Raw genomic sequence first — 22,700 nt, 5'->3', positions numbered from 1 at the left:
CACTTCTACCTCAGACCTCCGCCGCCGGCAGCGTCATCTTCCCCAACCCGCTGGTCAGCATCGCGGCCACCGCCAACGCGCTGGACCCCCTGTCCGCCCTCATGAAGCACCGCAAGGGCAAGCCCCCGAACGTGTCGGTGTTCGAGCCCAAGGCCGGCGCCGAGGACCCGTTCTTCAAGCACAAGTGCAGGTTCTGTGCCAAGGTGTTCGGGAGCGACAGCGCCCTGCAGATCCACCTGCGCTCCCACACGGGCGAGCGGCCCTTCAAGTGCAACGTGTGCGGCAACCGCTTCTCCACCAAGGGCAACCTGAAGGTGCACTTCCAGAGGCACAAGGAGAAGTACCCGCACATCCAGATGAACCCCTACCCCGTCCCCGAGTACCTGGACAATGTGCCCACCTGCTCCGGGATCCCCTACGGCATGTCGCTGCCTCCAGAGAAGCCGGTGACCACCTGGCTGGACAGCAAGCCCGTGTTGCCCACGGTGCCCACGTCGGTCGGGCTGCAGCTCCCGCCCACCCTGCCTGGCGTCAGCGGCTACGCGGACTCCCCCAGCCTCACCCCTGCGAGCCGCTCCCCGCAGCGGCCCTCGCCCGCGTCCAGCGAGTGCACGTCCCTGTCCCCCGGCCTCAACAGCTCCGAGTCGGGCGTCCCCGGGACCGCCGAGTCCCCGCAGCCAGCGCTCAGCGGCTCCTCTCTGACCAAACCCGAGCCCGCGAGCCTGCCCGGCACCAACGGCAGGGCAGGGGACGTCCCCGCCGCGTCCGCGGCGGCCTCCACCGCGCTGGCAGACGGCAGCATCTGCACGGGCCTCTGCAGCCCCGTGCTCCCGGCCGGCTCCGACCAGTTCAAGGCCAAGTTTCCCTTCGGGGGGCTGCTCGACTCCATGCAGACGTCCGAGACCTCGAAGCTCCAGCAGCTGGTGGAGAACATCGACAAGAAGATGACGGACCCCAACCAGTGCGTCATCTGCCACCGCGTGCTGAGCTGCCAGAGCGCTCTGAAGATGCATTACCGGACGCACACGGGGGAGAGGCCGTTCAAGTGCAAGATCTGCGGGCGCGCCTTCACCACCAAGGGCAACCTGAAGACGCACTTCGGGGTGCACCGGGCCAAGCCGCCCCTGCGGGTGCAGCACTCCTGCCCCATCTGCCAGAAGAAGTTCACCAACGCCGTGGTCCTGCAGCAGCACATCCGGATGCACATGGGCGGCCAGATCCCCAACACGCCGCTGCCCGACGGCTTCCCGGACGCCATGGACGCCGAGCTGCCCTACGACGACAAGGCCGCCGAGGCCCTGAGCGGCTACGACGACGACGCGGACGAGAACTCCATGGAGGACGACGCCGAGCCGCGGGAGCCGGCCGGCGACCCGCCCAAGCCGCTGCTGCCCTGCTCGGGCTCCTGCCCGCCCTCGCCCCCCTCCGTCATCTCCAGCATCGCCGCCCTGGAGAACCAGATGAAGATGATGGACCCGGCCGCGAGCTGCCCGCAGCTGGCCGCCCTGAGGTCCGTGGAGAACGGGTCCGGGGACAGCGACCGCCTGAGCAACGACTCCTCGTCGGCCGCGGGCGACCTGGAGAGCCGGAGCGCGGGCAGCCCGGCCCTGTCGGAGTCCTCGTCCTCCACGCGTGCCCTGTCGCCCATGAACAGCCACAGCGAGAGCTTGCCCTCCAAGTCCCCGGGGCTCGGCGCCCAGGAGGAGCCGCGGGAAACGCCGCTAAAGACCGAGAGGCCGGACAGCCCCCCCGCCGCCCCCGAAAACGGAGGCGCGCTGGACCTCACGGCGGCCCAGCCCGGCCGGCCGGCCGTCAAGGAGGAGGCCCCCTTTAGCCTGCTGTTCCTGAGCAGAGATCGGGGTAAGTGTCCGGGCGCCGTGTGTGCCGTGTGCCGCAAGCCCTTCGCGTGCCGGAGCGCGTTGGAAATCCACCACCGCAGCCACACCAAGGAGCGCCCGTTCCTCTGTGCGCTCTGCGGCCGCGGCTGCTCCACTAGGGGGAATTTAAAGCAGCACTTGCTGACGCACGCGTTGAGCGCGCCGCGTCCCCAGTCATTTGACCCCGACTTTGCCCTAGGTCCCGGCCAGACCACCGCTAGCCTGGTCGCCGGCCCCGCGCCCGCCGCCATCAAAATGGAAGTGAACGGGCACAGCAGGGCCGTCGCGCTGGGCGAGGGCCCGCCGCTGCCGGCCGCCGTGCAGGTGCCCCCCGGGCCCCCGGCCGTGATGGGCCCCGGCCTCGCGCCCATGCTGGCCCCCCCGCCGCGCCGGGCGCCCAAGCAGCACAACTGCCAGTCGTGCGGGAAGACCTTCTCGTCGGCCAGCGCCCTGCAGATCCACGAGCGCACGCACACCGGGGAGAAGCCCTTCGGCTGCACCATCTGCGGGCGGGCCTTCACCACCAAGGGCAACCTGAAGGTAAGGCGGGGGCCGGCGCCCGGCCGAGCGCGGTGGTGGGCGGGGGGGGGGGGGGGGGGGGGGGGGGGCTCAGCCGCCAAGGCTCCCCGCCCACTTCAGGTGCTGCAGGCAGGGCCTCTGCTGTGATCCGGGGGACGGGGGGTGGGGGGGTGGGGGGGCAGAGGCGCTGGGGACCCCCCTCCAGTAGCGAGGCACGTACCTGTGTCTAACGTGCACACGTGTTTGCGCGTGCACTTAGCGGGGGCATGCGTATCATGTAGCGGTGGTGAAGGGCTGGCTTTTCAGTGCAGGCCCGGCCCCCCGAGGGGCTGGAGGAGGCTGTGGGGGGGTGACCACACGGGGTGGGGGTGTAGCCTTTGGGGGGTGACCACACGGGGGGGCTGGAGGAGGCTGTTGGGGGGGTGACCACACGGGGTGGGGGTGTAGCCTTTGGGGGGTGACCACACGGGGGGGCTGGAGGAGGCTGTTGGGGGGGTGACCACACGGGGTGGGGGTGTAGCCTTTGGGGGGTGACCACACGGGGGGTGCTGGAGGAGGCTGTTGGGGGATGACCACACGGGGTGGGGGTGCAGCCTTTGGGGGGTGACCACACGGGGGGGCTGGAGGAGGCTGTTGGGGGGGTGACCACACGGGGGGGGGGTGTAGCCTTTGGGGGGTGACCACACGGGGGGGGCTGGAGGAGGCTGTTGGGGGGATGACCACACGGGGTGGGGGTGTAGCCTTTGGGGGGTGACCACACGGGGGGGGCTGGAGGAGGCTGTTGGGGGGATGACCACACGGGGTGGGGGTGTAGCCTTTGGGGGGTGACCACACGGGGGGGGCTGGAGGAGGCTGTTGGGGGGGTGACCACACGGGGTGGGGGTGTAGCCTTTGGGGGGTGACCACACGGGGGGGGCTGGAGGAGGCTGTTGGGGGGGTGACCACACGGGGTGGGGGTGTAGCCTTTGGGGGGTGACCACACGGGGGGGCTGGAGGAGGCTGTTGGGGGGGTGACCACACGGGGGGGGGGGTGTAGCCTTTGGGGGGTGACCACACGGGGGGTGCTGGAGGAGGCTGTTGGGGGATGACCACACAGGGTGGGGGTGCAGCCTTTGGGGGGGTGACCACATGGATGGGGCTTGAGGAGGCTATGGGGGGGGACCACATGGGGTGGAGGTGCAGCCCTGGGGGGTCACAGAGGTGACCACAGGTCACCACAGACCACAGAGGTGACCACAGTGGGGGGGGGTTGTAGGAGGCTGTTGGGGTGACCACACGGGGGGGGGGCTGGAGGAGGCTACTGGGGTGGTGACCACACGGGGTGGGGGCTGGCACAGGCTGTTAGGGAGTGACCACACAGGGTTGGGGGGCTAGAGGAGGCTGTTGGGGGGGGTGACCACACGGGTAGGGGGGGCTGGAGGAGGCTGTTGGGGTGACCACACGGCGGGTGGGACTTGAGGAGGCTGTTGGGGGTGACCACACAAGCTTTGCTCTTGGGCAGCAGTCCCGGGACCCGGTGCGGTCCCAAATGTAGTAGAACATGGCTTTTAAACACTCCCATAAGACACAAATAACAAATCCTGTCCAGAGGCCAGGCTTCGTCCTGGTTTTGTCCGTGGCTGCCAGCAGGGGCTGGGGGCATTTGGTGAGAAGCCTCCCGGCCTGACGGCCAGAGGAGAACAGCCCAGGGTAGTGCTCACGTTTTCAGGTGACCACACCATACATGTTCCATGGAAGGCGAAGTGTGGACAGGACATTAGATGAGTGTTTGTAGAGAAATACGCCTCTTTCTGTCCACGTCACAGGCCTGTCCGGGCTCCGGAGTCCTCTTCAGAGACTCTGGAAAGCTCCCCACCTGGGGCTGCTCCTTAGGGCTGGGACGTGAGCCGCCTGAGGTCTCTGCTGGCCCCAGGTGCCCCTTCCACGTTTGGGAGAAAGCCACCAAACAGGCCCAGTGAAGCAGGAGTGCAAACACGGCGTTGCGGAGGCCAGGGGAGAGGACTGAGGGGCGGGGCTGTGTGCCCTCCGAGCTCTGGAGCCTTCCCGGGTGGCCTTCGGACTTTGCACCTCGTGGGGGAGTTACCCCATCAAGCTCATCAGCTGAAAGAAACTCGAGAACGTATCGGCCGGTCTTGCTTTTTGTATTTCATAAAAAGAGATGTCACGCGTTAAAGTATAAGCCGCTCAGAAAAGCCCACCCAACAATGTTTGGTGTCCCCAGACCGATGCTCAGAGCGGGGAACAGAAGCCCAGTTCCGATACCGTCGTGCTGGGTGTCTGGGTGACACGTGGGAAGCGTAGGACAGGCACGCACCTGCCTCCGTGCCGGGCTTACTTGTGCCTGTCTCCGTGTCTCTCACGCAGGTGCACATGGGCACACACATGTGGAACAACGCCCCCGCGAGGCGTGGCCGCCGCCTGTCAGTGGAAAACCCCATGGCTCTGCTAGGTGGCGACGCTCTGAAGTTTTCGGAAATGTTCCAGAAGGATCTGGCAGCACGAGCGATGAACGTTGACCCCAGCTTCTGGAACCAGTATGCCGCGGCCATCACAAACGGTCTCGCCATGAAGAACAACGAGATCTCTGTCATCCAGAACGGCGGCATTCCCCAGCTCCCAGTAAGTCTCGGCGGAAGTGCTATCCCCCCCCTGGGTTCCCTGACCGCTGGGATGGACAAAGCGCGCACCGGCGGTAGTCCGCCCATTGTGAGTTTGGACAAAGCAAACTCGGAAACGGGAGCCAGCCGTCCGTTCACGAGGTTTATCGAGGATAACAAGGAGATCGGTATTAATTAGCTGTGCGCGCGGCCTGGCCCGTCCCTCCGTCCCACGCGCACACCGTCCAGCGCGACCGTCAGGCTGTGCAGCCGTGCGTCCGAGTTCTCCTTAAAATTTTACCCGTAGTAGAAAATGCGTTCACTGTGTGGCTGCTGGAAGGTTGTCTCGTAAGCTCTGCATGGTACTTCTTTCCACGGTGAGCTGGACTGTTCTTGGGGACCCTGTAACCTCCTAAATACGTTTAAGTCAAAAAGAAGTCCTTGTAAAACCGCCTTGGGAATGGAAAGGGCTCACACCACACCCGGTTGGTTCCTCCCCGAACCTAATACCGTCCCCCCCCACCCCCACCAGAGGAGAAAGGGGTCGCCTGTGCTGTTCCAGCGACACTCACTCGAAGGTTTTGTTCGAATTAGTTAGAAACTTGAACTCTGTTTTTCGACTATTAACTGAAAGATGTGGTCCGGTACCCCCAGCGCTGTGTGTTACGGCAGTACCTTTGTCTGTAGTATTTATAATGTTAAGATTATGCGGGTAACAGATAATACAGCCCCAACTTTAAAGGAAGCTTTTGTACTGCAGAATACATCTGGCCATGTGATGATTTTTTTTTTAAAGCAGAATTTGTTTTACTATAAATAAGTGAGTTATTTCAATGCAGGCAAATCGTGAAGTTACACTGGGAAAGACGGCATGCTCTCGTGTGCAAGTACCTGTCAGTGACCACGCTTTTCTTCTGTTTCTTTCTTTTTTTTTTTTTTTTTTAACTTAAATGTTTGTAGCTGCTATGTGGACAATTGTTCCCTAGTGTGGTCTGTAGCCCAGCGACTGGGAACAAGTTACAGACAAACGTCACCGTAAATTATTCACAACATTATAAGCAGTTGTGAGGAAATATTTCACGTTATCAAAGCTGTACAATAAAAAGGTAATGTTTGTATAATGTGGTTGCAAACTCTTAATTTATACTATTGCACTTTTAGTATTTTGTATTAGAGAGGTTTGTCTATAATTTGAAAACTTAAAAAGATGTAAAGTATTTTATAAATAGTACTTTGGTTTAAGGAAAATGAAAAACTGTTACAGTTTCTTGTTTTGTCTTAAGGTCAAACAACATGAGAAATCTGTGCCACTGAGACAGAAAAGCCACCAGGATTTGTCTGTTCCTCAGTCAACTAGGGCCTGCCACTTCCTAAATTAAAATGATTTATTTAACTTTTCTACGAAGCCCGTTGAAAAGCCTGACCACCCCTGACACAGCTTTGATGAATTAATCGTAGGCCCGTGGCACCGAAACGGCGGGAACTCACCTAGAGACCGCGTGGGTGCCATTTCAGTGTCCTCTCTTTTCTTCACACGCCCCGGACCAGATTTCCACCGCTGCCCGTGTGCAGTAAAGTGGGGAGAGATAGCAGAGGTCTGGCGGTGTCATCAGTGGTAACTGGGACCTTGTCTGAGTCCCGATTTATTTATTATCTTCTCAGATGAGAACAAAGCACAATGTCATCTAACTACTCAAAATCCAGCCTGAAGCTGCTGACGAGGTTTGACTTGCTTGGCGCGAGGCAGGGCCCCGGGGCAGGGGGGGTGCTGGGCGGCGGGCGGGGTGGGCACCTGCGACGCCGCGGCCCGCCTTCTACCTCATTCTGTGCGTTGGGCGGCCTGTCCGGCCGCGTCCCTCCCGAGATGTCGCGGGCGGCTGGGTGGCGCTGGGGTCGTGCACCCCGAAGAAGGGACCGGACGGCAGTGACTTCCCGGCTAACGTGGAGAAGTAGGACGATGTTCCCAGCACGACAACAGCCATAGAGTCAGGTCGTGACCTTGAACAGAAACAGGTGCGCAGACTCCTCATCAGCAGACTGAGCTGTTTCTTCCCGTCGGATGGAGCACGGTCCCCCCCCTCCCCCCGCCCAGCTCTGCTTCCCGCGGCCAGAGGGGCCATCCCTTCTCGGGAGACGGGGCGGGGGCCTCGACCCGGCCACGTGGCACTACTGGCCTTCAGCGGTTGAATGTTTTTATTATTTATGTGTCCTCTTTGGTGTGAGTTTTGGGTTTTGGTTTTGGTTAGCAGTTGGTACCGTGTGATGCTCTCTCTTCTCCCAGAAGGATGTGTATATAACTTAAGGGAAAAGAAATGTAAAGTGTTGTAAATAAGATGGCTTGTGAAGAGACCGCGAGACGCGCCCCTGCGTCTTCAGGACCAGGCCGTCCCTCTCTGCGTGGTGAAGAGAGACACTATTTTTCTATTGCAGCACCATGTAGGGCCGGGGCCCCGGAGCCAGCCGGCGCTCTTACCAAGATCCAATATTTTTTATGATAAACCTGTGGCTCGACACATCTACTGATTGAAATGGATGTCTTAGTCTAGGTGACTATTTTTGTCATATGGAAATGAATAAAATGCAGGATGTAATCTTATCTCTGAATCGCGTTCCTTGATTATTCAAATGGAAAAAAGTGGGACTTGAGGTTACGGTCGTTAATGGTGGATGTATATCCGTGGTGTTTCTCCGAGGAAAGTCAACGAGGGTTGACAGCTTAGATTTGAGCAATAGCTAAATGTATCTCAACTGGTCTTGAAATTTTTATTTTTCACTTTTTTCTAAAATAAAAAAGCAACCTCCTAATTGTGGATTTGTTTTTACATCTGTGACGGAAGACGATGCGGTAGAAAACGCCTACCCGTTAGAGCCTTGGCGGTGGCCACAAATGACTACCCTCCCAACTGCCTTCCCATCCTCAACGCTGAGTGCCAGTGTTGGCTCTTCGGATCGCTTCAGAAATACGCGGCTGTGCATCGAACCACATCGTAGGCGCGGGAAGGAAGGGGTGCGCGGTTCACGACACTGTGTGTCCACCACCAGCACCTTCGTCCGTTAGCTCCCGAGGGAGGATGTCTTTACCATAAAGGAAGCTTTACCTCCCCGGTAACATTTGAGAAGACGTAAAACTTTAAATAATTTAACAGCTCCTGGTTTCAACAGGCATGATGCATTTCTTTTTTCGATAACTACTGATACCTAGAAATGGTTTTTGCCTGGGAGGTGGGGGGTCCTTGCAAAGCACGGGTGAGGACCCTAACCACCGAACTAACTGCCCAGGTCAGCCTCCCAGCACAAAACCCTCCACCTTAGGGATGGACCCAGGCTGGTTTCAGTGCTGGGGTGGAAATTTTGAAACATGAGCCAAGTCAGACAGTAAATTCAGTTTGTGTTTTAAAATGGTGAAGTAAGGGCTCCTGTATTTAAAATAATATAAATTACAATGGAGGGAAAACGTGATCTGCTTATTTTGAAAACGTTTCTAGTGTAAAGCCGGGGGCGTCTCAGCTTAACGAGCCCGGGTTTTGGCTTGCTCCTGACGTCAGCTCCACGTGGCGCAGACCGCGCGTCAACCGTAAATGCCAACGACCCCTGAGAATTATTTATTTAAATCTATTCCTATTCTGGGTTCATTACGGGAACCAGTAACGTTTCAAACTAATTAAAAAGTATTGCTGAAGGGCTAAAAAGCAATTGTTTCTAAACTCTGCGCTGTTTAATTTTATCCCCTCGGAAGCGAGAAGGCCGTGGCCCCCGCCTGCTGTTGCTTTGTGCGTGGCCGCCGCGGCCGGGCCCCGACCCCAGCTTCCCGAAGCCCCGACACACGTCAGGCCTATCTCCTCACTCCCGGGCCGCGTGCGCGTCCCCAGCCTGACCATCTCCGGGTCGCCGTGTTTGTTGGCTGCCTGTCTGATGCCACGGAAGCCCGGAGGCCTCGCGGCTTTCCTCTGGTGCACGCTTGGAGCAGCGTGATCGTGTCACATACGTGCAGCCCCGTGGCCAGCCTGTCACCTGGCGAGCGTGCCGGGCCTTTTGTGTTAAAATCCTGAGCTGGTTTGCTGATGACTGGTGCCGAGGTGGGAGCGGGCACTCGTTTCTTCCTCTGAAAGGCCTTCCCGCCGCCGCGCCTCGTGGAGAAACGCGCCCCAAGACGGTTCCGTTTAGCGGGTCGGTTGGCTGACTTCGGTCTACGGAACGTCCTGTACAAAGCGAGGGAGAACGTTAAATTCCCCTTGTCGTTTTCGCCTCGCTGGGAAGTACTGGCGTTACTTGAGTGTCCTTCCCGCAGGGAGGACGTTAAAATGCAACCGCCAGGCACGGTTCCCGTGGTGGCGCTCACACCTTTGTCCCCAGTTGACAGGCGTGTGGCGTGTTGGCGCACCGGGCGGGGCCACGGCGAAGGGCACGGGGGCACCGGGCTGGGCCGACCCTCACACCCTGCTCCCTTTTCTGTACGCAGGGTAGAATTTGGTGGCACTAAACCCTCTCCAGTTCTAAAATCAGGGTGGTTGGTTTGTTGTCGTTTGGAAAGAACTACCACTAATGTTTAGCTTCCTTTTTCCTCCCCAAATTCACTAGGCAGGTCTACAGTGTTTAGAGAGAGAGAAGATACAAATGATTACCTGAGAACATAAATATGAAAACTCTACTATAAACGACTTTGCTAAAGAAAATCCGTGGAATCATTTGTGGACCATGAAAAAATGTGTTGGTATCTCTATTTTAAATCGTGGAATTTATTGAAGCTTTTTAAACTGCAACTATATTTAAGGTAAAATAAAGGCGAGCTCTGTGAACATCGTGATTACTGCGTTTCCTACGAAGAGAGTCTTTTCTAAATGATTAGCTTTTTGTCACATGTGTTGCCCACGCAGGTGCGCATACGGTTCCTCGTCAAGATTATATACGGATACACATACCGTATACACGTATACCGTGTGCGTATACACGTATTCAAAAGAGTATGCCATTTAAAGCAATGCTTGTTTCCTAACGGTTGTTTCTAGTAAAATATCAGAGAACGTGAACTATTCCCTTGGGTTTCCCTGTCCTAATTGTAACCATGTCTGCAGGTTTTGGTCTGACTTGGGAGTCGTCACAGGTTGTATTGACACGGCTCCGTTTGTGGGTCCTCTGCTCGTGACTGAGTTCAGTGTTTGCCCGAGCACTGGGTTACAGGGGGAGGAGAACCAGAACATGGGCGAGGCGGGGGCAAACAGAGAGCTGGCGCTGGGTCCCGTTGTGCCCGTGCCCCCCGTGTCCCTGAGATGAAGGGACCCCAGGCCCTGCCCTGCGGAGAGGAGCCGCGGCCTGCCGTGAGTCCCTCCCTGGGTATGATTCACGTGTGGAAGTAAACGTCTGATCTCAGGAGTTCCCAACGTGATTATTCGTGAACACGGGGGTTCTGCAAACCCTCCAACCGCTCTCAAAGTTGGCACAATACGCGTATTTTTAACTTACAGAATGACACATAAACTGGAATTTTCACAACCAGGCGTGAGTTCTTTCCTTCAGTGGCTGTCCTGGCACTCCGGGTGGTCACTAACTCTGTTTGTTTTCTTTCTAGCTTAATTTAAAGGGCTTGTGAATTTTAATAACTTTAGGTTAGGTACATAATGTCCAATACAAAGGTCTTAACATTTCTTCTATAACTAGCAGATTTTTTTTTATCACACGCAGGATACACGAAACATTTCCATTTTACTTTTCCTATTTGTTTTCTGAAGGACGATGTAAAAACAGCTCTTCTGACCTAGAATTACCCGGAAGAAACGTGTCACGGCCTCCCACGACGGCACCGCTAAGGGGCCCCGGCAGGCTCGGGGACCGTATTTTCCACGCTTCAGACGGTAAGAGTCGTAGGGATCCCTAGTGGAAAGTATGTCAAACCTCCCCACACATTCAGATGCTGTAAAGATAAATTAGGTTTTGAATCTTACATCCGTTTCCCTTCACAAATAAGCCTGGAGTTGCCGTGTTTTCCGCGGGGGATCATCTGGTCTCGTCACGGCTCAGGCGGGGGCGGCCTGTGCACGGAGCTGTTCCCGTGCAGGCTTACCGTGCCTTACTCCGTCTTCTGCTTGGCTTTGCTTTGGGATTTTTAGTAACAGCGTTCGGGGCTGCGGCGGGCGGTACCCGACGTGCTGGGTCCGGGGCCGCCCACAGGAGAGTTCTGTAGCCCCGGCGTTTCATCTTTGCGCTTCAAAACATTTTACTGAGCACACAGAAGACGCAGGTCTTGTCTAGGCAGCCTCTTAAAGGTGAACAGCAGTTCTGTTATCTGGCATCCGTCATAGACACACGTGCTGAGAACGAGTCAAACCGGCCCATAATCTCACCCGAGGAACGACTTACCAAAGAAGCTGATCTGGAAACTGTACCAGCGATGGAAAAAGACACCAACTGTAAAAAAATCACCAGCGTCTCAGAGTTTTATTTGCTGCATTAACCTCCTAGATTTTCAGTCAGGAGCTACAGGCAGTTTGCGAAAATGAGCTTTACCAATTAATATTTGCGAATGGCTCATTTTTCCCGAGGAAAACTCCGAACGTAGTTTTCATAATCTCAGTGCACCCGGGACTTGAAGATCGCCCGGTGGGTTTTTGGCCGGAGCAGTTCTTGTAAGTCGTTCATTCGTGAGTAATTCCTGGCTATCGGAAGACTCTCCCTTACATGTTCCCCTGTGTCGTCCATCCGTCACCCGGAACTCCCCGGGCTTGGCGTTCCCATCTCTCAGTTTACATTTGGGCCTTGACCCTTCAGCTTGTCCGCTGCTGTGCCAAGGACTACGCACGAGATCAAGTGGTGTTTGTTTTTTAAGACCTCCTTTTTTTAAGTTTTTATTTTTTTATCTTGAGAGAGAGAGAGAGAGAAAAGCGTGAGCAGGGGAGGGGCAGAGAGAGAATCCCAAGCAGGCTCCGCACTGTCCGCGCAGAGCCCGACGCAGGGCTCCGACTCCCGAATCGTGAGACTGTGACCTGAGCCCCGGTCGGACGCTTGACCAGCCGAGCCCCCCGGGTGCCCCTGGAAGAGCAGGTTTTAAATCGCAATCAGAATTCGGTCATTTTTAAGGGGGCTCTCTCGGGCTAGGCTCTGAACCCGGTCATCCGTGTCTTCCGATGGTCCTGAATTAGGTACTCGGTTTTAGAAACGCAGGCTCCGTGGTCCTCGACATGAAAATCATGGCTGGTCTTGGTATTTAACTGAAGACAAGTTGAGGGTTTTCTCATGAGCCCTGATGAGGGGAACCCAGCGACGGATTAGCTTCTTGACGCCGGCTCTTAACTGCCGGCTTCCCTTTGGCTCAAACAAAGCGTCCTCAGTGGTATTCAGGCCAACGGGCCGACGCGGGAGCGTGCCTGTGGCCTTACCTAGCTAGGCCTCCACGACCCCGCCGGAAAAACGCACCTTGCTCCTGGGGCGGCGGGGAGGGGACAGAGACTGTCCGCGGTGGAGACAGCGTGTCTGCCGTCTGCCTGGGGGCCCGTGGCCCGTGCCTCCCTCTCCAGGAGCGTCGAGATGGGGAAGCGTCAGTGGAGGGTCACCACGTCCTCGCCGGATTGACTGTGGGAGCACCGAGAGAACTGTGGGCTGTGGAAAAGTCAGAAATGCTTTCAAAGAGTATTTGTAATCCCAGAAAGGAAGAGTCCCCGGACCCCAAGTCTAACCGTCAGGGATGAACTACAGAGAGAACATCGGTACGAGATCTTGCGGGAGGGGGACGCTGCCTGGCTCTTGATGAAGCTCGCTTCAACAGATACTCTTAAACCCCAGTCTTGCCCTTGCAGATCTGTGATGAAAACTAAATAGTTTTGATCTGTACTTCAGTATGTAGTGGGGGCGTCTACTTTGTCGATAAGCTGTGTGTGCCTGAGAGAGTGACCCCTCAAAGTAAGAACTTTCTAAGTAGGGCAGTTAATTCAGCTCAGGGAATATCTGTTTGTCCAGAATAACAAGTAAGGCTTTTTGAGCAGAAAATAATGCTGAGCTTAATTATTTTATTAATGCATACTCCCCGAGGTAAGGAAATGCGAGTTTTTTCTAAACTTTGTAGGCACAGATAAAGCAGTTGGAATATGTTTGCAAGGCTAGCTCGATTGTTTTATTAGAAAATATTCAATATTTCACATGCATTTAAAAATAGCATATTCATTGCAATTATGTGTTTTCTCTACTTTTGTAATTAAAGAGATTGGAGCTTTTCCTTTGATGTATTGGGATTCCATTAGCAGAATGTTTAATGGTTTAGAGGTAGTTCTGGAATGTTTAATTCACTAATGTGAGTACGGCCAGTCGTCTTGCGTTTCAGGATGAGGCCCACCGTTGCACAACTGTGTAGAAACCATACGTTCGCCGTGGGCTCTTCTGAGCTGTTGATGGTGAACTTCCCTTCCCCACTGTCACCTTTGATTTTCAAGCTAGAGTCAGTTTCCTCTAGAAACGTGAAAACAATATCAAAACATTCTCACCTTTCTGAACATATAAAATGCTTTCCAAAGTTAACAATCAAACCTGGTCTAAAACCAGCTCTCCAGCGTTCGAGTGCCCAAACAGGCAAGGAATGGGGGTGCCCCCCGGCTCCGGTGGCACCTTTGGTCTCTGGCTGGCTGTCCCCTCCACCGGGCTGGCTGCAGGGGCGAGTTGGGACTCTGTGGTCCCTGGCATGCACGTGGGCTTCTCAGGGGAATTGCCACCCAAACCATTGGCATTCTTTCTTTTCCTTTTTTTTTTTTTTTATATATACTTATTTGGTTGGGGGGGGTGGTGGCGGGGGTGGTAAGGGACAGAGGATCCAAAGCAGGGTCCACACTGACACACAGCCCGACACGGGCCTCAAACTCCCAAACCGTGAGATCGCAACCTGAGCCAAAGTCGGACTCTCAACCGACTGAGCCTCCCAGGCACCCTGGTGTTGTTTCTTTGAAGTGACATGTGTATGTGTGTATCTTTGCACATGTGGACCGGGACATACGTCCTGGAGGCGGGAGAGCCGAGGGCAGCCCTGTGCATCCCCATGGAAGGAGCACAGATGTGGCCAGGGCACCAGAGTTCAGGATCTCAGGACACGGGGTCGTGGGGATGAGGGCCCTGAGCTCGCAGGACGTCAGCTGCCTAGGAGTTCTGTGGGCCCAGACAGGCTTGCCCACAGCCACATGTGCCCTGGTCCCTGTGCACAGTTGTCCCGGCAGGTGGGGTTGCACACCCAGCCCTCTCAGCTGCAGTCAAATCATGTCGCACAGGTGGATATAAGGACAGCTGACCTCGTTCTCCACAGGCCTGCTAGTGGCTGCCAGGATGGTCCAGACAGAAGGATGGCCTCAGGCTGGCACACTGTCCCTATGGCCCTTCTCTGCAGTGTAGTGGGAGACGATGTGTCCCCATGCCTCACCCCGCAGTCCACCAGCTTCCTGCCGCATCCCCAGGCCCTGGGCTGCCTGAGTGCTGTTTTAGGAGGTGGAGAATCGACACTGCTTCGTCCCACACGTTACCCAGTTATGTCCCCCCTTTTATTGCAAACACACCACTCTTAGGTTCCTGCTCTGTGCTCCAGGAACAGTCCTGTCACCGGAGGGTAGGCTCCACTGTCTGAGCGCTTGCTTGCTTTCCAGGGCAGAAAATCTGTAATGGTAGAGCTGAATCTCGAGTGTCCGCTCATTGATGAGCCAGACTGGTAAGCTCTGCTCACCGATCAGAATAACCTAAAGCATAAGGGCAAGTTTCATACACCACCCCACAGTAAGAGAGAGAGGGCTTCAAGCAACAGAAGTCTGTACCAGGGACACTTGAGGTTGATAAATATGAGCAAGATATTGTTCCATCCTTCTGTAACATTCTTGACTTCATCTCTCCAAGATGACTGATGGAAGATGGATGGATGCATGGATGGAATAGTGGATGGATGGAGGACAGTTGGAGGAAATGGATGGATGGATGGATGAATGACAGAGGAATGGATAGATGGATGGATGGATGACAGTTGGAGGAATGGATGGATGGGTGGATGACAGGAACGAATGGATGGATGGATGGATGGATGGATGGATGGATGGATGACAGGAGTGGATGGATGGATAGATGGATGGATGGATGACAGTTGGAGGAATGGATGGATGGGTGGATGACAGGAATGGATGGATGGATGGATGGATGGATGACAGGAGTGGATGGATGGATAGATGGATGGATGGATGACAGGAGTGGATGGATGGATAGATGGATGGATGACAGAGGAATGGATGGATGGATGGATGGATGACAGGAACGAATGGATGGATGGATGACAGGAGTGGATGGATGGATGGATGATGGAGGAATGAATGGGTGGATGGATGGATGGATGATGGAGGAATGAATGGGTGGATGGATGGATGGATGACAGGAATGGATGGATGGATGGATGGGTGACAGTTGGAGGAATGGATGGATGGATGGATGACAGGAATGAATGGGTGGGTGGATGGATGGATGATGGAGGAATGAATGGATGGGTGGATGACAGGAACGGATGGATGGATGGATGGATGGATGGATGGATGGATGACAGTTGGAGGAATGGATGGATGGATAGATGGATGGATGGATGACGGGTGGATGGATGGATGGATGGATGACAGGAGTGGATGGATGGATGGATGACAGGAATGAATGGGTGGATGGATGGATGGATGGATGAGGAGGAATGGATGATGGATGGATGCAGTGGTGGATGGATGATGGATGGATGATGGGATGGATGGATGATGGGTGGATGGATGGATGGATGGATGACAGGAAGGATGGATGGATAGATGGATGGATGACAGTTGGAGGAACAAATGGATGGGTGGATGGATGGATGGATGGATGACAGGAGTGGATGGATGGATAAATGGCTGATGGCGGATGGCTGGCTGGCTGGATGGCTGCTGTGGAATGGCTGGATCGGTGGATGGCTGGATGGCTGACAGGCCTGGATGGATGGATGGATGGCAGGAGTGGATAGGTGGATGGATGACGGAGGAATGGATGGATAGATGGATGGATGATGGATGGATGACAGTTGGAGGGATGGATGGATAGATGGATGGATGACGGGGAATGGATGGATGGATGGATGGATGACGGAGGAATGGATGGATGGATGATGGAGAAATGGATGGATGGATGACAGTTGGAGGAATGGATGGACAGATGAGAGATGGTTCCTGTACTCTTGGAAGGAATAGAAATTTCAGTGAAATTGAGTACCTGTACTCAGGAAACCTTGCTTAGCTAGGAGACATCCCTGTGTTAAGACTGCACAAGGTCATGTCACTTCACCCTGCACACCGCACACCTCCTGCCCCCTTTCCAACAGGTTCTCTTGAGCCTAGCACGTTTCTGCAGCTATGTGCCTCACACCCAATTCCTGGGCCCACCTCCGAGGCTCGGGGTAGGGCTTGAGGTTTGGGGCTCCTGGGTGATCCGTGTACCGCTGATGGAGCGACCAGAGCAGAGACTGTCTTTCATTGCCAGACTGGCCAGCCTGCCTCCCGACCGGGCGGGGGTGTTGGGCATTGAGCACTGCCTCAGCCTTGCAAATTGGTAACCTCCAGACTGCCTGCAGACCCTGTTGAGGTGCAGATTCTGGCTCAGTAGGGATTCGGTATTTCTCGCAGGTGCAGTGTGGCTGGGCTTGGAGCTGTGCTAAGTAGAGAGGGACTGGCAGCTGTGAATGCCGCTAGAGGACGGGATTGAACCTGGGCAGCCCACCTTCATCACCACCCAAGGCACCCGGCCCATGCCCTTAGCGCTTGGTGGCAGCTAACAGAAAATCCACCTAATAGTTCAGTGGAAGTTTATTGTCCCGAATAACCCAAAGCCCAGAGTTCGGGAGTTGCTGGGGTCCATTCCGTCGCCACCAGAGGCCGCCTTAGTCTGTCCTCGTGCGGCTGCCTCATGACGTCAAGGTGGCTGCTGCTGTCCCAGGTTGCGGCTTCGTGCTCCACTCAGACGAAAGGAGGGCAGGAGGCACGTGGCCTGAAGCCAACAGCCCATCTCTCTGTCAGAAAAGTGAAAGCTTTCCGCAGACTGCACGGAGCAGACTCCCGCTTCGGTCCCCTGGACTTGCCCCGTGTTCCTCGGCCACCGCTTGCCAGAAGGGGCCGAGAAAACTGGGGTGGATGAGAGACAGACGAGCCGGGTACCCTGCCTGAGTTGTCCCTGACATCTGCTGGTGGAATCTTCCAGAGTACGCTCTCTGCTACCCTTGCAGGTTAGGGGAGGCTGTGCCACCCCCGTCAGACCAGAGAGACCTGTGCTCGCGCTCGTTGCTCTGACCATGGCCACGGCCCATGCTCTCCGGGGCTTAGTTTTAGGGCCTGTGCAGTGGGGGTTAGAAACCACCTCACATGCTTCCCTGAGCTCGTGTCCGCGGCCCACCCAGCAGGGGAACAGCTGTCACTCGCAGCTCCCTCTGTCCAGAACGCCTCCCCCAGCTCTTCCCCGGGGGGCTCACTCATGTGTTTAAGACCCACCTCTCCTGGGGCGCCCGGGGGCTCAGTCGGTTGAGCATCCGACTTCGGTTCAGGTCACGATCTCACGGTTCGTGGGTTCGAGCCCCGCGTCTGGCTCTGTGCTACAGCTCGGAGCCCGGAGCCTGCTTCCGATTCTGTGTCTCCCTCTTTCTCTCTGCCCCCCTCCCTACTCGTTCTGTCTCTCACAAAAATAAAAACGTTAAAAATTAAAAACAAAACAAAACAAGACCCACCCCTCCTGAAAAGGGGCCGCCGACTATTTATGAGCAGAGAACGAATGAGGTCTGTGACGTGGCTACCTTCTGAAAAGCACTGGTTGGGGTACTGCACCAGTCCAGGCACAAACGGATGGTCTGTTTTCCTAGCAGCTTGTGTCGTGACCAGCTAAGAGAGCATGGCAGGGCGTGGGGGACGGTGCCCCGAAGACCCGGGGACCCACACATCTGGGACATTGGAGGTAAAAGCTCAACCTCGCAAAAGGGAATGTTGGAGTTTTCCATGGGAGTTAAGTCTGATGATGCGGGGACAGGGCACAGGGGCCGCCCCTGAGCTCTGTCAGTGAAAGGAGATAGAAGCCGCTGGTTAGAAGCGGCCCTAATGGGACAGAGTCCGTGCAGGGGCCTCCCCGGGAGTCATCTGGGGGCTCGGCCCTGTCCAGCTTGGCCACCGTGCGCAGTAATCACACCACGCTGCCCTCCCCGTCCCACTGCAGTGTCACCTGTGGCCCACCCCTCCTCCGCATCTGCCGTCTGGCACCAGCGCTCCTGGTCTACACGGCAGAGGGGCTCTCAGGCCCGCTGCCAGTGACAAAGCCCGACACCGGGGGCCAGGGCTGTGCTGAGCTGGGAGTGTGGAGGACAGGTGGCCCCCCCGGAGGGTCGTGGCCTGCAGGATCCGTTTGTGTCCCCGAGAGCGGCGCCCCGTGTTTCTGGCTCTCCCCTTCGTGGGCAAGTCGTCTGTGTCGAAGCCAAGGTGTTGATGAACCGAAATCAGTGCCGTATATGCAGGAGCATTCTCGGAACTTGACGTTGGGGCAAACGAGGAAGAAAGCCGCTCTGCCCCAGAACTTCGCCATTTTCTGCCTCTCCTCGTGCCTCAGCAGCGCTCACGGACGGAATGCTGAGGGCTCTCCCTGCGTCACAACTCTGTGTTCGGCTAATGATACGGGAACTGCAGATGAGGTGAGGATAACTTGAAAAGAAAAGGCATTATTGGTAAGTGCGCTGGAAGCCTTGCAAAATTTGAGACGATAAATTGGAATTTTACAGGACTAATGATTTTTGAAAACCGTTAGCCAGGCTTGTCCAAACAGTTCTCTCCCTATTTAAGATTTTCTAAATTAGAAACTCAGAAATTTCATAGGTGTTTGGTCCTGGAATGAACAAACAGCCAAAGTAGAAAGTGTGTTTCCATTTATTAAAGTTACATTGTATCCGCTTCCATCGTGATCACGGTGTACTATTCTTACCGTAATTGATGGTCTGTCCAGAGCACTTGCTTTATTGAGCCAAATTCTAGATACTTTGTAACCATCACTGCACTCAGCTGTCAAAAATAAGTGACTTCTAGGGGCGCCTGGGTGGCTCAGTCAGCTGAGCGTCCGACTTCGGCTCAGGTCACGATCTCACGGTTCGAGCCCCGCGTCGGACTCTGTGCTGATGGCTCGGAGCCTGGAGCCCCCTTGGGATTCTGTGTCTCCTTCTCTCTCTGCCCCTCCCCCGCTCGTGCTCGGTCTCTTTCTCAAAAATAAATAAATAAACATTTTAAAAAATGACGAGTCCTGGAGAATTCGGGCCTGCTGCCACACAGCGGCCAGCGCCTGGAGCGCTGTCCTGTAGACAAGACACCGAGGACGTCGGGTTTCCGCCCGGCCGTCCGCACTGCGGCCCCGAGGCCCGATGTGCGCCGGTTTTCATCCTCACGCGGGACCGTTGCTTTCCCTTTACCAGCATCTGCATACCTGTACTTAGCGTGCACCTGCTCTGTGACATCTGGGCTCGCGCCCCGGCTGCGGGCGACGGGGCCAGTGTTCTCGGGGCGCAATCCGTCGGCCGCCTCACTCCCTGCTTCCTACGGCACAGCGAATTCTGCGGGAAAGCCTGCCACCGGCAGCTGTGATTCTGCGGGGGGGGGGGGGGGCGCTGCCCGGGTCTCTGCCCCCCTCCCACGTGCATCTCGCCCCTGTGTCTGGGCAGCAGCTCGGTTCAAACACAAATGCTCGCCTCACGTTCATCCTCCCCCGTTCCGATCTGTTGTTTCCTTTGCGCGCGCATTTTGTCCTTGCCACAGTACAGGCAGGTGCCAAGCCGGGTGGGGTTAGCCGAGGGGGCGCCGTGGCTCTCCCCGGCCTGAGGGCTTCCTGGGAGCGGGAGCCGAGTAGCAAGCAGGCACCTGGCAACTTTGTGCCAACCAGCAGGGGCCCCAGGCTTCACGACTTGGAAACTGCAAAGGCGCCCATCGGTACAAACGGCTCGTCTCTCTGTGTCTCTCAAATAAGCAGAGAAAAACACCGTCTTCCAACAGGAAGCCAGCCTGACCCCACAAAAACCTCCATCTTATGGAAAATGCGACCGTTTGGTAAAAATGGGCAGTCAAACATTTCCTATGCTGTCAAGTAGTTTTTAGTATCAACTGTGACTCTGAGGAGACAGAAAGGCACAGGGCCTGGCTCTTATCTGAAAATCTGAATAAATGTCCAGACTGAGGAGTCCTCTCCGCGGCATGTAAGCCAAACGTGGTCTTGAGGCCCATTTTCTTCTGACTTCCTGTCGTGGAACAGCGTAGGGAGCAGGACAGCACAGAAGCCGGGCAGGCACCTGAAAACAGCGGCTGAAACTGTTGTGACGCCAGCGTTACACGTACGCCTCCCAATTGTCGCGCCTCACTCGGCTTCCCACAATGACACCGATGGCAGGGTCCGTCCAAATAGATGACTTTCTACGCTGAATCCATTCGGTCTGTAAGAAACAGAAACGAGATCCGACAGCTGCGTGAAGCCGGAAGCACTTCTGGTGGTGTCACCGTTTAGGACGCGCTGCTCCCTATGCTCGCGTTCCCATCACTGAGAAAAATTTCTGCCCAGAGAGGTGTTGTTTTGTGACTTATGGTGACCGGATAAACCCTAAGAAAGAACAGCGTGACTCATCAGCCGCGTCCAAAACGCCCGCCCCCAGCACAGGGCAGGTGCCCTCGCTGTCCCTCCCGACACCGTCTCCGCTACCCGCCACCGCTTTCGAGCTTCCTTCAGCCGGGGTGATTTCTGGGGGTGACCAGCCACCTGGCCCAGGGCCCCCGGGGGCCCCACCAGCTTAAATAATGACGTGTCCAGTTATCTGTCCGTTCGGACAAACATGACGTTCTGTGATGAAACACGCATATTTATTTATTTATTTTATTGAAAACAATTGTTTAAAGTTTATTCGTTTATTTTGAGAGAGAGAGACAGCCTGTGGGAGCAGGGGAGGGGCAGAGAGAGAGGGAGACACAGAATCCCAAGGAGCCTCCTCACTGTCCATGCAGAGCCTGATGCGGGACTCGAACTCAAGAACTGTGAGACCATGACCTGAGCGGAAATCAAGAATCAGACGCTTAACTGACTGAGCCACCCAGGCGCCCCGAAACATGCATATTTAAGCCAGGCTCAGGGAGAGGCTCTCTGGACACCAGCATGCTGATTGCTCCGGCAACCGTGGGCCGGCCAGCGCTCCCTGGGGTCTCCCCAACACCCAGTCACGCCGACGTCCTCCCGAGACATCAGCACAGAGGTCTGGCGCTCAGAGGCCCGTGCGCAGTAGGATTTGAACTCGGGCCCGGAACCCAGACTTGCACACCATTCTTTTCTCATACAGGAACAGAGGAGGACCCTCCTTTATAAGGAAACTGAAATGGAAGAATTCTCTGAGCCAGCCACATAACAAGGCCGAGGCTGGGCGCTGCTGGGTTCCTGTGTGAGAAGGTACGAGGCACGCCTGTGACTGCATAAGCTGCCCATCTCTGGGGGATGGTCCTCTGAGTACAAACAGCAAAGCCGTGTGAACCCCGGCGTGTTCGCGCCGGCAGGATCGTGGTCTGATCTGACTTGGCTAATCTCATCCACATCACTGGATCCTTATTTGAAAACATAGACGTGATCTTGAGCTGCCGGTACTCAGGTCCTGGGACGAAGGAAGGACACGACCTGCAGCCGCCTGAGGACTAAGGTCTCACGGGTCCTGGGGCCGAACGAGAACAGCGGAGAAAACCAGGGGCCTGAGTAAAGTACGGGCCTTCGGGTGTCATAACGCATTGGCGGTCTCATTAATTGTAGCAAACGTACTACACCGACGTAAAACATCACAGAAACTAGACGTAGGGCATATGGAGAATGGTCTGTACTATCTTTGCGGTTTTTCTATAAATCTAAATCCGTTTTAAAATAAACCTTTATTGGGGCGCCTGGGTGGCGCAGTCGGTTAAGCGTCCGACTTCAGCGGTTAAGCGTCCGACTTCAGCCAGGTCACGATCTCGCGGTCCGGGAGTTCGAGCCCCGCGTCGGGCTCTGGGCTGACGGCTCAGAGCTTGGAGCCTGTTTCCGATTCTGTGTCTCCCTCTCTCTCTGCCCCTCCCCCGTTCATGCTCTGTCTCTCTCTGTCCCAAAAATAAATAAACGTTGAAAAAAAATTTTTTTTTTAAATAAACCTTTATTTAGAGTCAACTAAAAGCTGAACTGGGCCGAGTCATGTGCTCTGTCATGGGTGGTGAGGGAAGCTAGTGAATCTCTCCCAGAAATACAGAGACGATGCGCAGATATAAGCATCTGGATACATTCTGGGGGTTGCCTGACCCCAGGTCACAAGCCGTCTCCGCACGGACAGAAGAGAGGGGCACTGGATGGGCCCCCGGAAGCAGACGGCGAGGGAGAGACGGAGCGGGATGTGTTCTGCGATCTTTTCTGTGACCTGTTTGGTTGTCACAGATTCTGTCACCTCAGGCGGCACCCAGGCTGGACCCACACGGGTCCTGGGAGCCCGCGGTTCAGCGACAAACCCAGGTGGTTCCTCCAGGCCTCTGGCTAAAGCTCGCTGGCCGCCTCCACACCCCCTGCGAGTTAGCGTCTACGACTGGTGTGCAGTTAGAGCAGGCCTCCAACCGACCTCCCTACCGGGTGTCTCAAAGTTCCAAAGTGACCTCAAATCGAGCCTCCTGGAAGTTTCAGGGAATTCTGGTACCAACAG

The 22,700-nt window shown here is 55.8% G+C and overlaps 1 protein-coding gene across 1 annotated transcript in view; it reads left to right on the top strand.

Moving 5' to 3' along the window:
* The window catches only part of SALL3 (spalt like transcription factor 3), a 17,387-nt gene extending 12,144 nt beyond the window's left edge, over nt 1-5,243 (top strand). The window contains 2 exon segments of the mRNA XM_032595447.1: nt 1-2,417; nt 4,761-5,243. The exon segment at nt 1-2,417 is cut by the window's left edge and continues 55 nt beyond it. Coding sequence (XP_032451338.1) covers nt 1-2,417; nt 4,761-5,192 — 2,849 coding nt within the window. The 3' untranslated portion in view covers nt 5,193-5,243.
* The last annotated feature ends 17,457 nt before the right edge of the window (nt 5,244-22,700 follow it).

Source organism: Lynx canadensis, chromosome D3, assembly GCF_007474595.2.
Source record: "Lynx canadensis isolate LIC74 chromosome D3, mLynCan4.pri.v2, whole genome shotgun sequence".
NCBI classification, from domain to species: Eukaryota; Metazoa; Chordata; class Mammalia; order Carnivora; family Felidae; genus Lynx; species Lynx canadensis.
Note: the sequence above shows the minus strand (reverse complement) of the source record. Positions and strands in the feature narration are given on the sequence as shown.